At 39.4% G+C, this 16,055-nt stretch overlaps 1 protein-coding gene across 3 annotated transcripts in view; it reads left to right on the top strand.

Moving 5' to 3' along the window:
• ITPR1 (inositol 1,4,5-trisphosphate receptor type 1) overlaps positions 1 to 16,055 on the top strand; it is a 317,422-nt gene that overhangs the window by 118,217 nt on the left and 183,150 nt on the right. For all 3 annotated transcript variants that reach the window (XM_046673482.1, XM_046673473.1, XM_046673467.1), the window contains 6 exons: positions 5,169 to 5,255; positions 7,517 to 7,675; positions 9,638 to 9,736; positions 10,861 to 10,944; positions 11,054 to 11,200; positions 15,641 to 15,736. In XM_046673482.1, the coding sequence (XP_046529438.1) occupies positions 5,169 to 5,255; positions 7,517 to 7,675; positions 9,638 to 9,736; positions 10,861 to 10,944; positions 11,054 to 11,200; positions 15,641 to 15,736 (672 nt within the window). The remainder of the gene's footprint in view (positions 1 to 5,168; positions 5,256 to 7,516; positions 7,676 to 9,637; positions 9,737 to 10,860; positions 10,945 to 11,053; positions 11,201 to 15,640; positions 15,737 to 16,055) is intronic.

Below are 16,055 nucleotides of genomic sequence, written 5' to 3'. Positions count from 1 at the left end.
TGTGGTTCCTACTTTCCTGCTCAGCTGGCCCTTTTTTCCCCTAGTGTCTGAAAGTCATTTCCATGTTTTAGTGCAGTCATTAAAATGTTGTATTTTGGGCAGCTGCTTGCCTTTCGGGGCTGGTGACTAGTCTCTAGTGGGTTTTCATTTTTATTTTTGTCAACTACTGTGCAGCACCCCAATCAAAGGTCAGATTATTTTAAATTAATGCCATTTAAGGAATTAGTTGTCTAGACCACTTGACTTCCTTTTGACTAGGATATGCAACATATAAACAGCAATCTGAAGGAGAATGACATCTAGTGGTTGGTTACTGTGTGTGTTCATTCCTTCTGCAGGCATAACTGGATTCTAACTCTACTGGTCATGATTTCCCCAAAGTCTCGTGGTGGAACGAGCTTCCCTCACCCACACTCGAGTCACGTAATTTGTTACCCAGGTCTTCGCTACCATTTCCGGACAGCATTTTTACCTTCTGCCTTGAAACAGCACCTAAATTGTTTTGGTTCTGAGAAATGGTCGATTACACTAAGCTGTAGCTTTGAGGAGCTTGCAGGAACCAGAGGAGTGAGAAGTCTTTATTGTCTTCTAAAGCCTGTATCCTGCGTTGCTTGTTTTCAGAACCCTTAATTCAATATCACGTTACATAATTCAGAGCTTGTTGACCTTAAATAAACTTTCCCCACTGTTCCAGTGACCCTTCTGTAGTAATTTAATAATGGTTTCTCTATTTCCGAAATAAAATAACAGGTGACTAAGATGGAGTTGACCTTGATGTTGCTTGGGGAACGTGGAAACATTTGTGGTGAATAATGGTGGTAGAGACCATAGCATAGAGAGTGATTTTTCTTCTTTAGAAATTCAAAACAGTCCTTGACTCATTGTGTAAGGGAAAAGAGCAACAGGTATTTAAATTAATCAGGATTTTTAAATATTGAAAAGGTAACACATTATAATGACTTTTTAAAAATCCAAGCTTCTTGCCACAGAGACACGATGAAGATGTTTTTGAAGAGAGGACACACATGAGTAATTTAGGGAAAGACTTCCAAAATATGCATGTGTAAGAAAAGGAAAAAAAAGATCCCTAAATTTTACTCCTCAAAGATAGCCTTGGTTCATATTTGGTGCGTGCCCCACTCTTCCACCCTCTGTTCTATTCCTACCTCTCTGTGGTTTAAAGTATCAATGGGAGCATGCTTTCTTACTTCTCTTTCTTTAACCTGGCTTCACTCACTATGTCATGAGTAAATAGGAATCTCTATCTTCATTCTTAATGGCTTTTTGGTTACTCCGTTGTGTGGCAGTACAGTAATTTTTGATCACCAAGCCCTATGGGGGTGGATGGTATTCAGGATCCTGACATATTTTGCCGTTCTGAAAAAAGAAGTTATGACCTTGTGCATGTGACAGATTATCTTCTTAGGAGAAACTCCTAGAAATGGAATTGCAAAGTCAAAGTTAAGCCCTTTGAACAACTTTTTGATAGACATTGCTGGATTATCCTTCAGAAAGATTGTACCAGTTCACTGCCTTTCAGTATGGGCCCATCATTAGAATATACTTGAGGAATTTAACAGACCACATCTCATTCCTTTCAAGGGTGGAAGCAGCCTTGGCCATTGGGCCCAGGTATAGTTCGAACCTTATTTCCTTTTTTTTTCTCTTTTGCTGAGGAAGATTCAACCTAAGCTAACATCTTTGCCAATCTTCCTCTATTTTGTATGTAGGTTGTTGCCACAACATGGCTGCCACCAAGTGGTGTAGGTCTGCACCTGGATACTGAACCTGGGCTGCCAAAGTGGAGTGCACCAAACTTAACCACTAGGCAACAGGGCCAGCTCTCTTATTTCCTTTTTATCTACCTTTTGCCTCACCTGTTGAACCTAAAAATCATGATGGATGATTTTGTCTAGAAGCTGAATTTGACAGTGCTGTATGTCAGTTGTATCTCAACAAAATTGGGAGAAAAATCAGAATTTGGTTTTGTGGGGGGAGTTATCTAAGGACTGATGTGTGAATTCAAATGAACACATTTGGCATTTATGCATTTAGTTAAAGGTGAAATGACTTGGGGAGTTTTCTCCTCAAACAAAGAGAGCTTATAGGAGATGTGAATTCTTAGAATGGTCCATAAGCTTAATGCACTGAATGTTAATTCAGTAGTTATGTGTAGGCTTGGTCATCATTAAACCTTTTAACATTTTCAGATGTGATATTTAATATTTTAAGAGAAGTTCTTAGATATTTATTCTCCCATTTTGTTTTATTTTCTGTTCTAATTTTACCTTTTGTTATGTGTTTAGACAAATGCCCTTTGACATTTAGGGCTGCTGGTGGTTAGTCTTAAATACGGAATATGTGCCTTCTTGATGACTAATTTGACAGTTCTTTTTAGGCATGTCAGTGACCACTGGGTTGCCACTTCTATGCTTAGTCTAAGAGTAGTAGAAACTTAATATTTTAGATTAATGTTTCTTAAATTGAGGCTACTGGCTATTCTTGAGAGTAGGAGGAATGTCCATGAGAATTTTTCCTCCTAAACAGGAACCTTTATATATCATTTAAGTCCAAGAACTACTACTTTATAATTCTCTAAAGGTGGATCATTTCAGTATGATGTTTTGAGCAGAGAATAGCTATATTTCTTTGTTGGAAAATGTTATGTTTTATTTTACTGAATCTCTTGATTTTTCCCCCTTGAACATTTTTTCTCTCTTGAATTTCCTGTCTATATCAGCTGAGAACTGCTTAGCAGAAGGAACAAATGGCTCTCTACAAAGTATGAACCAACCTTCCAAGTGGATTCAGTCCAGTGTTTTGTTTGGAAAACTACCTGCAGAACCTCTGGGTACTGTAGAGATCTCTGGAGGAGGTGAAGCTCTGGCATGAGAATAGGGAGAAGAGAGATGGGAGGAGAGGAGGGGAGAGAGTTTATGGAGGGGAGAGCTACAGAGAACTGTGCTGAGGGCAGTTTGGATGCCAAAGATTGCCATGTTGTCTGCACTGGTATTGTTTCTGGATGCATCTTAAATCCAGTGGATTTTATCCGTTTGTAACTGAGAATAGCAGACTGGTAACTAATTCTAAAAGAGAGAGCAGGAAGCCTCTGAATAGACCGTTGTTTTAAAGAGTTGGAACAGAGACAGCAAACTTGCAATGATCTACACTAAGGTAGGCAGATCCTTTGCTTCCTATAGAGTAGTTTCTCTTTGGTTTGGGATTGGTTCTTGCACCTTCTTTTCCTCAAATGATGTACCTTCCTAAAAACAACTATACTCCAGGTAGACGTGTGGAGCAGATGCTGAATTTGACGGAAACTGAAAGATTTTTAACCCAGCCAATTTGGTTCCCCTTTTGAAATTCTCATCATTAGGACACTTCTTAGTTTCAGAAACTTGTGTATGATAATAATGGTTAAATTTATTGAATGCCTGTTATGTGTCTGGCATGTTTTCTCTGATCTTCACAACAGCCCTAAAAGGCTTGCATTGTTTCCATTTTGTGGATGAGAATTCTGAGTGAGGCTTGGTGAGATTAAGTGACCCGGCCAGGATGATAAAGCTAGTATGTGGTGGAACCAAGACCAAGTCCAGAAGGGTCCTGTGGAAATGCAGACATGTTTCCTGGGAAAGAGGCCCACTAACCATTGGCATCTGGTAGCGTCTGACCTCAGGGAAAGGAGAAATTTGAGGAAGAGAACATTGGGAACAGTTCTGAAGTACGCAGTTGGTCATCAGGGTTTTATCCTCCATTAGATTAGGTCCTGATTTCCTCCTGTTGGTTTACTTCTGTTTCACTCAGTCTAGGTTTGGGAGACAGGGACTGGAACAGCGCTTTCCTCATTGCCTAGGATGAAACTGGTTCCTTTTAGCATTGTTGTCTTATGGTAACAGTAGTTTCAGAGTTGTACAGGTCAATGAATGAAAAATGACTGTTCAGCTTGGTAGCCTTGGCACATTATTCCGGAACCTTCTGTTCAATTTCATCATGTTCCCTGCCATGCCAAATTTGGACTGGTAATGTCTCTCAGCCTGATTTGTAACTGTACAAATCTGGAGTTAACCCAAATATGAGTTTGAGGATTATCTTTGGTACTTAATAGATGTGATTTTTTTAAAAAAGACATTATTAAGCAAAATTTCAAATGTACACAGAAATAGGGAAAATAATATAACAAACCCTTTTTGTATCCATCGTCCAACTAGCTATGCAGTGTCTACCAAACTTTTTAATCTCTCGATCTATTTTTCCTCTTCTTTAAGATTGGTGTAATGATCTTCCCCTCCAGGAACTACTATGAAAATTAAATTATAATTAATATCCAACAATAATAACTAACACTTCATGAATGTTGTAATGACTGGGCACTGTGTTACATGATTCCTATGAGGTGTAGGTACTATTTTTATCCTCATTTTACAAAACTGGAAACTGAGGCTCACAGATGTTAAATAATATATTCCAGGTCACAAAACCAGAAACCGCCCCAAACCAGCATTTAAATTCAGTTTTATTTTACTCCAGAACCTTAAAAGAGGACTTTTACAATTCATAAAGGGGCTGTGCAAATTCCCTCCCACCTCTACCCTATTTTCTTTAAAAGTATATAAGCTTTTGACTTAGTCTTACCCTAAGCAGATGTCCATGAATTCCTTAAAGAAAATAATAACATTTTTAAAAAGCCAAAAAGCAGGCCAGCCCTGTGGCCAAGTGGTTAAGTTCGTGCCCTCTGCTTCAGCAGCAGCCCAGGGTTTACGCCAATTCGGATCCTGGGTGCGGACATAGCACCGCTCATCAAGCCATGCTGAGGTGGTGCCCCACAGAGCACAACCAGAAGGACCTACAACAATAGAATATACAGCTATGTACTGGGAGGCTTTGGGGAGAAGAAGAAGAAGAAAAGATTGGCAACAGATGTTAACTCAGGTGCCAACCTTAAAAAAATAAATAAATAAAAATAAAAAGCCAAAAAGGCCAAGAAAGCAAAGGCATAGTGGGTTGGATTCTTGACCTTGTTGCTCATTTCCCTTAGCCTCAGGATATGCTTAGATATTTGCTGATTTCTGTGGTTCTTGTCTGAACTTGCAACATTGGTTTTCCATTGCTGCAGAGAAACATAACCCATTGTTTCCTCTTTGTGACCAGTCTTTCTTCTTCATGTGCAGCATGCTGCAGACTTGGAAAAGAAGCAGAATGAAACAGAAAACAGGAAATTGCTGGGGACCATAATCCAGTATGGCAACGTGATCCAGGTAGGTCAAGACCGCTGTTCTCTTCTGGAGCTGTAGCATTACAAAGAACAAAACTGAAGAAACACACACACGAAACCGAGTTTGGGTACCTTTCCAGTAGGACTCCCTGGAGACAACCAGTTTGTTGCAAAGAGTCTAGTGTTTCTTGTTATATGTGTTGGACTGTTGGGCTTTTTAGTTGGTCCTCTCTAAGTGCGAGAATCCACTTCTCTCCCCCTGTAGCTGATAATTTAAGATATGTCCAAATATTTTGGGCTTCCTACCTGAGAGAAGCCTGGCTGTTGCATTTTTGTTTAACTTGCATTGCTTGGAAGTTCTTTCTATTTGGTGAAAATTGGCTTCCCTGTAACTTTTATTTATTAATTCAAGAGCTGGTCACCAGAGGTAATAAGAGCAATTCTCTACCTTCAGATAGAATGTTTGATGATAGGTCTCATGTCATATCTCACATGTTGTGAGGCTTATTTGTCTCTTGTGCCTGTAATTTGGCATGGGGATAAAACACAATCTAAGAAAGAGTGACTGCAGGTTTTGCTGAGAAAATCCATCTGGGTCTATCCTTGAAGAAAGTAGTGTGTGAGGAAGTCCGGTGCCAAACGTGGCTTCTCTTGATTTGTCCAGTTACTAGATCATTTTGGCCCAGGCACAGAGGGTAGTAGTTGCCAACTTTTGAGGACCTGACCCATTTGCTTGTCTTGCTTCATTATTTCCTTTTTCGAAGGATTTTGCTTATGTAAACCTTACTGATTACAAAGGAATTCCTTACCAGTTTTATTTCTATTAGGAATACAGCAGTGCTAATCAGAAACATGGAAAACTAGAATTGCAAATTGGTAAAAACAACCTTTTATGTTTAAATGGGTTATTACTATTAGGCTCTTTGAAATAGTAAAAGAAACTTTCAAAATCTGTTTGAACATTAGGTCCTGCCAGTCTCATTCCTCCTCCCTTTCAGGTTCTATCTAATTGAGAATGGACACAGGGGGCCAGGTGGGCTCAAAGTTCAGTATCAGCTTTATTACCAGGCCAGGCCAGCGCCTTGAAACTTACAGTACAAGACTCCCTGGTTTGCTTAGATTGGAGGATGGCTTGAACAAAAGATGAAAGAGGGGCACAGGGGCTAAGAACATAAACTCTTAAGTGCATTCCAATTCAGATTTTGCAACTTACAGACTGTCATATTTTGGGCAAGAAATCTTGCCATGCCCCAGTTTGCTTACTAGCAAAATGAGAATAAAAATGGTATCTGCTTTGTAGCTAATATTGCTTATTATTACTTCTCCCAAGTGTGGATCTTGGGCTTCACATCTAGGTAATGTCAGCTTATAAACTAACTGAGTCTAGCACCTGGACAGGTGCATGGAGGGCCACGGGCCACTCACCAGGGTAACAATGAGAGCTTGGGAGGGCATTGCTTTCTCCTTATTTATCATGGCCAGGGGATGTCAGGGGCTCGTACATCAGACAAGTTACTCCTCTACCCCCAACAACTCTGATAGAAGATTTATAGACCTTTATAGACCTCCTAGGACTGTTTTAGAAACCGTATCTGTTAACATATGAAAAAGGGGATATTGGCAGTTAGCAATGGAATCCTATGCTGGTCTTACCATTTCTGCTGGGGTTGGGCAGACTTTCATATTCCCTTCCATCTTCTGTTACAGCTTGTTGAATTGGGAAGGCTTGGTCAATGCTTCCTGGTCTAGACCTACTATGAGACAAGTTGTTTCCCATCTAGATCTTTGGTCTTTCCATCCCCTTCATGTAACCATTACTCAAGAATTAAGAATAAAATGCTGTAGCAGCCACATTCTTCCAAATGAAATGACAATCCCCTAATGGGGTCACCTATTAAAGTGGACTGTTTCTTAGGCTCAGAAGTGCCCTTCCTTGGCTGCACCTGTGTGTGAGGCTGTATTTAGACTGCACTTCCTCAGCTCCTTCACACTGGGTTAGGCCCCTTCTCACTAACAGACGGCAGAGTGCTGTGCCTAGCTGGTGGTGCACTTGACCTCAGCAACAGCTCTCTTGTGCAAGGCAATGCTGGGGGTAAAAATACTTCTTCTTCTCTCTACTTCTGCTCCCTTTGCTCTTGCTCATTTTCTAATTATCCCCTGCCTTAGGCACATTTGTGATTCTCTAACTTCACAGGCAGCTCAGTGGTGGGAGGAATGTTTGATACATATTTTATATGACGGAGAGACATGGTAGAGATTCAGAGGCTTGCTGACAGTCACCTTATTCTCTTGGTGGGTTTTCAGCTCCTGCATTTGAAAAGTAATAAATACCTAACTGTAAATAAGAGGCTTCCAGCTCTGCTGGAGAAGAATGCCATGAGAGTGACATTGGACGAGGCTGGAAATGAAGGGTCCTGGTTTTATATTCAGCCATTCTACAAGCTGCGATCCATCGGAGACAGTGTAAGTGCAAATTCCCAGCCTGGGGAGTGTTCTGTGCCATGCTTCCAACCATAACTCTATATTAAAGTCAACTCAGAGAACTTTAAAGTTGAAACCTGAGGATTATCCTGTATGAAGAAAAGAAGGGAATCACTATGGAAACCAGTGTTTGGGAAACAGGGAAATTTGGAGAGGTGTGACCTAAATACAGTAACGGGCTGTATTCCTACTGGGCTTCTGAAAAAATTGTATGAAGAGCCCATGACCTCTGTAACTTTACCACGAAAACAGCTATCGTATGTCATTGTCCTGGGGAGTGTCCCTCTCCTTCTAGATCATTAGTGGAATAGAAATGCCACTCTATTTTGGAAATAAAGTTAGTAAAGGAGGATGGAAAGGAAGTAGGTATAGCAGGAAAGGAGAGTGGATTTGAGGATTATCCTCCCTTGTTCCTTTGTCAGTAAGCCTGCAGGCTCCCCATCCCATTTCAGCGACTGCAGTTGGTCCTGAGTTGACCCCTCTCCTGAGGAGTCATTAAGATGTATAAAGCCTGACTTAGAACAGTTCTGAACTTGTTAGCTACATTAGTAAGTGGTATACTTAACAATGAATATGTTTAAATACTATCAGCTATATTTCTGACCTTGTTAAGTTTCTGACATAGTTGTTTTTTACCCAAAAGAAATATATGCCTTTAAACAGAGTGAAATCTTGTCAGAATGCTCAATGAACTTTTCCATTTTCAGTATTGCCATTTAAGTTTACAAGTTTTGGGCAATTTAAATATATATGAGTTTTTGTGTCTTTATTACAGTATATGTTTGTGTCTTTATCATAGTATATATAATATTCCTGAAGCATCCAGTTTCAGACCATTCCATCCCAGTTGATGTACGGTAAATATTGGTCCTCAACTGAGTATAGAAGAACAAGTCCAGTAAAGCTTAGCTTTTAGCAAAAGTCCTGATTTTTTGAGGCATTTAACTTATATTCATTTGGAGTTAGAGCAAATTTAATTGTATATGTTCCCCAAATGTGTCAAACTGAAAATAGATGGGTTTTACATGTTAGGAAACCATCATTTTCACTCCTCTTCCTTCCATCCCCATAAAAAATGACAGGCTGTTTTGTTTTGAATTTCATTTTCAAGAAGTCCTTAGCTTTCCTCTCCTTTAAACTTATCTGTTTAGCTATGCCTTAGTTGAGAAGGTAAGATGAACTTGAATAATTACCCTTGTAGAATAGTGTTTTTCAAATGACTGGTGTTGATCCGTTCATGGGCCCTGAGATCAATTTAGTGGCTTGTGACTATTGTTTTGGAAAGTGGACTAAAATAGGAAGTGTTAGGCTATCTTAAACATAATGAGGATAAGTATTGTTTTGGGGGTTAACTTTTGTTTTAGATAAATATAGATATCTATATATACTCACATATACATATATACACACACATACATATACACAGATATATGCACATAAGCATGTGAGACTGTATGTGTGACTGAGTCATAATAGAAAACATATTAATGTGGCTTGTAGTAAAAAAAGCATGAAAGTCATTACTTTAGATATATAAAATTATGCCTTTACTCTTTCAAAGATAATGAATAAGATAAAGATACTTCAGACAATATTCTTCTTCTACTCTTAAAATTTATTTAGAGCTTATTTATATAAATGCCTTAACTGAACCTAACAGAGATAAGATTTTTTTCTTCCTGTTCTGGATTGACTTTGAAGATATCTTTGTATAATGACTGATAATCATGGACCAAAATTCACTCTTAGCCTTGTAAACATCTTCCCTCTTGCTCAGGGTCAGGCTTTTAAAGATGTGCAGGTGTCCTGCATCCTCCTACTTGCCAGAAACTGAGTATTGGCTCCTGTATACAGGCTCCTGTGGCTCCTCCGAGAACTACCCAGTGATCAGTCTGCAGTCCTGACCAGTTTTGTGAAAGGCTCTGTTGCTCCTTTCTTTTCCAGGTGGTCATAGGTGACAAGGTTGTTCTGAATCCTGTCAATGCTGGCCAGCCGCTGCATGCCAGCAGCCATCAGCTGGTGGACAACCCAGGCTGCAATGAGGTAAGGGAACCCAAGTTACAGTTCGTGAGTGGGAATATGCTGCAGGAGCAGGCCTTCTGGGGGTCAGAGCATGTGCCTGCTGAAAGTGACTTTAGTAGTGACTTGGGGTAGTGTGTCCGTTCTGCAGGTGGGGCAACTGAGGCCCAGAGTCGAGAGGTTGTGCAAGTCTGTGCAGTGAATGATGGGTAGGGGCCAGTAGTCAGCCCAGGGCTGTTTGCTAAGCCTTATGTCGCTGGGGGATTGTTTTCTGATTTGTTAAGCCAAAGAAGGGCCCCTATTACTGAATTTTTCTGGCCAGAGGGCGCCTTTTTCTAATTTATCTCCCTAAAGAGAGTGCCTTCTGTTCATTCCTAAGAGGGGTACATTATAGTTGATCAGTAGCCCTGCAAGAGTGCTATCTTGCTTTTGGCAATACAGCTACTGAGCCTCTAAATTGGCAATTGTAGGACACAAAGCCAGAAACTTGATTGTGACATGTAGTTGAGGTCACAGACTCTAGAGTCAGACAGGTGTGGATTCCAATCCGAAGTTTGCCTCTCTCCAGCTCTGGGACTGAAGGTTAGTTGCTCAGTCTCCCTGTGCATCAGTTTTCCTGTTTCTGAAAGGGGGGTGATGGTCATACCTATTTTTAAGGATGTTGCTGAGGATTAAATGAAATAGTGGACATTAGTACTTAGCCCAGTGCCTGGCATATATTTAGTGTACAATGGCTGTTCCTGTTAGTGATTATCATTAGTATTTTAGATCGTTTACAGTGGACTCCTTTTTGCCTGTGTAACTCATCTCATTTTATAAGTATTTGTTTTCATTGGGTCTTTACTTTCTGGCTACAGAAGAAGAGACTTGGAGAAGAAGGAAGATACCATTCCAGAAGGGCAGGAAGCTTGGTTCCTGTAGCCATAGTTGGAGCATACCTAGTGATTCGTTCAAATGAACCATTTATTATCAAACACTTCTGATAGGCCAATGAATTTGCAAGTCCTGTGATCTTAGTGGTGTCAATCTGTAGGGTTTGGGGGCTGAAGCACAGCCTTGCTCCTTGGGCAGTGGTGACGAATTTTGGGGCTGAAAGACATAGTTATTGTGAAGGATATGTGAAAAAATAACTCTAATTTCTTTTCCAGGTCAATTCCGTCAACTGCAATACAAGCTGGAAAATAGTCCTTTTCATGAAATGGAGTGATAACAAAGATGACATATTAAAGGGGGTGAGTTTGATACTTTATGGGCTGGGCAGCGCTAGGCTCTTCTTGGGGCAGCAGTTTAGTTCTCTTTTTAAATTTATTTTCCTTAATTCTTCTGTGTGTTGATTTTTAGGGTGACGTGGTGAGGCTGTTCCATGCTGAGCAGGAGAAGTTTCTCACCTGTGACGAGCACAGGAAGAAGCAGCACGTCTTCCTGAGAACTACTGGCCGGCAGTCGGCCACATCTGCCACCAGTTCAAAAGCCCTGTGGGAGGTGGAGGTAAGGGGTGGGACAGGGGAGGCGGGGAGATAGGACTCGTGGGTTTATAGGAATAAGTCACATTCCTAGGTCCGCACCTAGGATCCAAACCAGTGAACCCCAGGCCGCCGAAGCAGAACATGTGAACTTAACCGCTGCGCCACCGGGCCAGCCCCTTTTGGTCTGGTTTTTTTTTTCATTCAGCATAATTATTTTGAGATTCATTCACATTGTTGCATGTATCACATAGTTCATTCCTTTCTATTGCTGAGTAGTATTCCACCGGATGGCTGCACCACAGTTTGTTTGTTCACTGTGATGGAGATTTCAGTTGTTCCCAACTTGGGCTATTACAAATGAAGTTTCTATGGACATATGTGTACAAGTCTCTGTATTGACATAAGCTTTCATGTCTCTTAGCTAAATTCCTAGGAATGGAATAGCTGCATCATATGGCAGGTGTATGTTTACGTTTAAAAGAAGCTGCCACACTGTTTTCCAACATGATTGTACTATGTTAACGTTCCCACCAGCAGAGTATGAGAGTTTCCGCTCTTCCACATCCTCACTAACACTTGGTGTGGTCAGTCTTTTTTATGTTAGCCATTTTAATAGATGTGTAGTGAAATTTTGTGATGGTTTTGATCTGCATCTCCCTTATGGCTAATGATGTTGAGCATTTTTATGTGCTTATTTGCCATTAGTGTGTCTTCTCTGGTGAAGTGTCTGTTGCAATGTTTTGCCCATTTTAAAAATTGCCTTAGCTCTCCTTTAACATGGAGAGTGTAATAATCAGGTTTTTCGTGGCTATTGCATAGAAAAATTTCTACAGTTTTCATGATTCAAGGATTCTACATAAAGTTCTTAATTTCTACCCTCTGCCTATTTTCTTCTTTTCCTCCTTCTCTCCACACACATAGCATTTGCTTTTGATTTACTGTCTACTTGGGACACTGTCAATCCTACTAGATTATGAACCCCTTGAGAACTAGAACTTTGTCATTGATGCCCCCATTGTACCCACCACAGAGTTTTATACATTTGAAACATTCTTTGAGAGTCACTTTTCATGTGTGATTTTAATACTGGTGCCAAAAAAAAAAAAACCCAAAGATTTTCTTTTTTCTCAGTGTTGAAGTAATAAATGACGCAAACTAGAGAAAAATTGAAAATAGAGAAAACAAGAGAAGTGAACTGTCATTTCATTAATTTAATGTGACTGCTTCCATTGAGCTATCTAATTTATGCGTAGAATTTTTGTTTAGTTGATGTCATTTTACAAACAATTTTGCACCTTGCTTTAACATGCTGTCGTAAACCAAAAAAGTGTTATAAATGTCAGAATTGTACAGAAGTCACTGTGATTGACTTTAGTACTTTAATAGCAGGTACCAGGCCTTTACTCAAAAATTGATTGGAATGAATTAAAGATGACAACTTTTTGTGGAGTTTTTTGAAGTATGGACTTCTTTAAGTACTTAACTCAGAAGTCCACTTCAGAGCATCTTCTATTTTTTTTTTCTTCTGAGAAGAAACAACTGTCTAATTCTTGCTCCTTAAAAGATCGTTTCCTGCCAATTTTTTTCATGAATATTCTAGGAAAACATCGAGTGTCTTCCTTTTTTATTTATTTCTTGAAGATTTTGGAAACTTTAAGTGTCCCTTCAAAATAAAGGGAGGAAGACAACACTACGTATTTTATATCTGTAGTAGCGATCTAGGATTTACATTATCTATCTTTAGCTTATTGCCAATCCATTTTACATAATGCTGTATCTTAACACATGACGTAAGAACCTTACAATAGTATACTTCTATTTCCCCCTCTTGTCCTTTGTGTTGTTATCATGCACTTTACTTCTACAGATGTTATAATCTTCATAGTGCATTTTTATTTATTTTGCTTTGTTTGAGCAGTCACTTATATTTTTAAAATGTAAAAATGAGAGAACAGGAGTCTTTTACCCACATAGTTATCGTTTCCAGATCCTTTGTATAGATCCAAGTTTTCATCTGGTATCATTTTTCTTCAGCCTAAAGATCTTAATCTTTTCTTGTAGTACAGGTCTGCCAGTGACCAATTTTCTTAGCTCTAATTTGAAAATGAGAAGATCTTTATTTTACTTTCATTTGAAAAATCTCCGTTTTCCTTTTTAAAAAAATAATAGCTTTATTGAGATACAATTCACAAATTAAAAGTATACAATTCAGTAGTTGTTAGTAGGTCCATAGGGCTGTATAACCATTACCACAACCAATTTTAGAACATTTTCACCACTCCAAAAGAAGTCCTGAATTCATAGCAATCACATCTCATTTCTTTTCAAACCTTGCCTCAAACCAACCCTGGCAACCACTGATCTACTTTCCATCTCTATAGATTTGCCTGTGCTGGACATTTCCTATAAATGGTGTCCTATAGTATGTGATCCTTTGTATCTGACTTCTTTCACCTAGCATGATATTTCTCAAAGTTCATCCATATTGCCACGTGTCAGTACTTTATTTCTTTTTATTGCCAAATAATATTCCATTGTATGGATATACCATATTTTATTTATCATTCAATGGCATTTGGATTGTTTCCACTTTTTGGCTCTTCTGAATAGTGATGCTATGAACATCCATGTACAAGTTTTTGTGAGGGACATATGTTTTCAGTTCTCTTGGAAGTGGAATTGTGGGTGATATGGTAACTTTATGTTTAACCTTTCAAGGAACTGACAGATTGCACTAGTTTATCTTCCCACCTGTGGTATGTTAAGGTTCCAATTTCTCCATGTGGCCATTTATGAAGGATATTTTTGTTGGATATAGAATTCTAGGTAGACAGTTTTTTTCTTTCTGTACTTTAAAGATGTTCATCCGTTATTGTCTTGTGTGCATTGTTTCTGATGTGAATTAAGTGGTTTCCTAGCTTTCTTCCCTGTATATAGTGTCTTTTCTTTTTCCCCTGGCTGCTTTTAAGATTTTCTTTTTATTTGTGGTTTGCATCAATCTAATTATGATGTGTCTTGGTGTGTGTGTATTTATCCTACTTTGAGTTCATTGAGTTTCTTGAATCTGTGGGTATGTATCAAAAAGGGAAAATTTCGGGTCATTATTTTTCTAATATATTTCCTGCCCCCACCAATGCACAGATATGCTGGATCATTTGATATTGTCTGACAGGTCACTGAGTTTATGGGTCACATTTTCCTTATTCTTGCCTGTCCGGTGCTTTATGATTATATGCTAAACATTGTGGTGCTACTTTGTTGAGTGTCTGAATTCTGTTGCCTTCCTTTAAGAGTACTGGATTTTGTTTTGTCAGACAGTAAAGTTACTTGTGGATCAGTTTGATCCTTTGGAGACTTGTTTTAAAGCTTCATTAGGTCAAGTGTATTGTAGCTTTTTTTCAGGGCTAGATTAGCCCTACTACTAAGGTGTGACCCTTTTGACTTCTCTACTGAATGCCCCAGGTGTTCCATGGCATCTCTCCTCTGGCTTGTCAGAATCAGAATACCTCCTAGCCCTGAGTAAGTTCTTGGAACGTTGAGCTGACAGCTCACCTGTGGGGTCTCGCCTTACACATATGCAGCTTGGTATTCAGCCAAAGACTCGAGGAGGCCCCTTATATAGCTTTCTGGAGCTTTTGCTCTGGGTGGCCCTGTGTTCTGCCCCTACAAATTCCAGCCACCTCAGTCTCCCTAAATTCTGATCTATCTCTTCAACTCAGTGAGATCAGTGTCCCCTGCTTGGATTATCCTTCCTAATACTAGCATCCAGAGAGAACCCTCAGGCAGAAAGCTAGAATAATCAGAGAGATTGCCTTGTTTGTTTCTCTCAGAGATCATATTTGTGTACCGCCTGTTGTCCAATAACTGAACACAGTTTCATATATTTTATCCAGTTTTCTGCATGGCAAGTTCATGTATTTTGTGCAGTGTCTAGTTGTTTATGGCACCATCTACCAGTGCCAATTATTCCATCATGACCAAAAGATGAATTTACAGTTAGTTTTGTGGTAAATTGGTCTAGGTTCTGTGAGTTTCAAGTTTCAGAGCACAGTCCTGTGTAGGTATTTCAGCACATGATTACATGTATAGAATGCTTTTACAGTTTTCCATGAAATTCCTTTTTATTTGTTGTGCCTTTTGTGGATGAATTTCAGAATCTTAACTTCTACTTCATTATGATTAAGGCAAATAATCTGAAAACCATTGAACTTTCTACTACAACCATTTCATGTTAACTGAGAGTCTAATTCTTCTTTGGAGAAACCTTACTTAACACTTCCGTATGTTTGAGTTCTGACATTACGTATGACACTTGCAATGAGTTTGTTGGCAGATAATGATTTTTTTCAGCTAAGAAATATCACTCTTGAACTGTGACTTCTGTGCAATATCTCAGATTCAGTGTTGTCCTAGTATGGGTTGACAATTCTTCTACTCCTGTTGATCATTCCTCCTCTTGCAGGTGGTCCAACATGACCCGTGTCGGGGTGGAGCGGGATACTGGAACAGCCTCTTCCGTTTCAAGCATCTTGCTACAGGGCATTACTTAGCAGCAGAGGTAAGTAGCAGCCCCGTATTTTTCTCTTTCAAGGCTGATGCACTCCCCTTTCCTCACTTACCTGTAGCCATTGAGTGGTTAGAGGCTTAGGGTAATGCTCAGTCCCCTTGCTTTTTCTTCTGCTTTTCTGTTTCCTTCTGCCTCATTTCCCTGCTTATAGACAAGAAAAGATAAAAATGACTAACACATTTTAGTACTTCACAGGGATTTTGATCAAGATGTGGGGAGAAAGTAAGTTAGAAAATAATGCTGTCATGGGGATCTAATGTACAGCATGGTGACTATAGTTACTAATACTGTATTGTATATTTGAAAGTTA

This window comes from Equus quagga, chromosome 1 (genome assembly GCF_021613505.1).
Source record: "Equus quagga isolate Etosha38 chromosome 1, UCLA_HA_Equagga_1.0, whole genome shotgun sequence".
NCBI lineage: Eukaryota > Metazoa > Chordata > Mammalia > Perissodactyla > Equidae > Equus > Equus quagga.
This window is presented reverse-complemented; position numbering and strand designations above follow the sequence as displayed.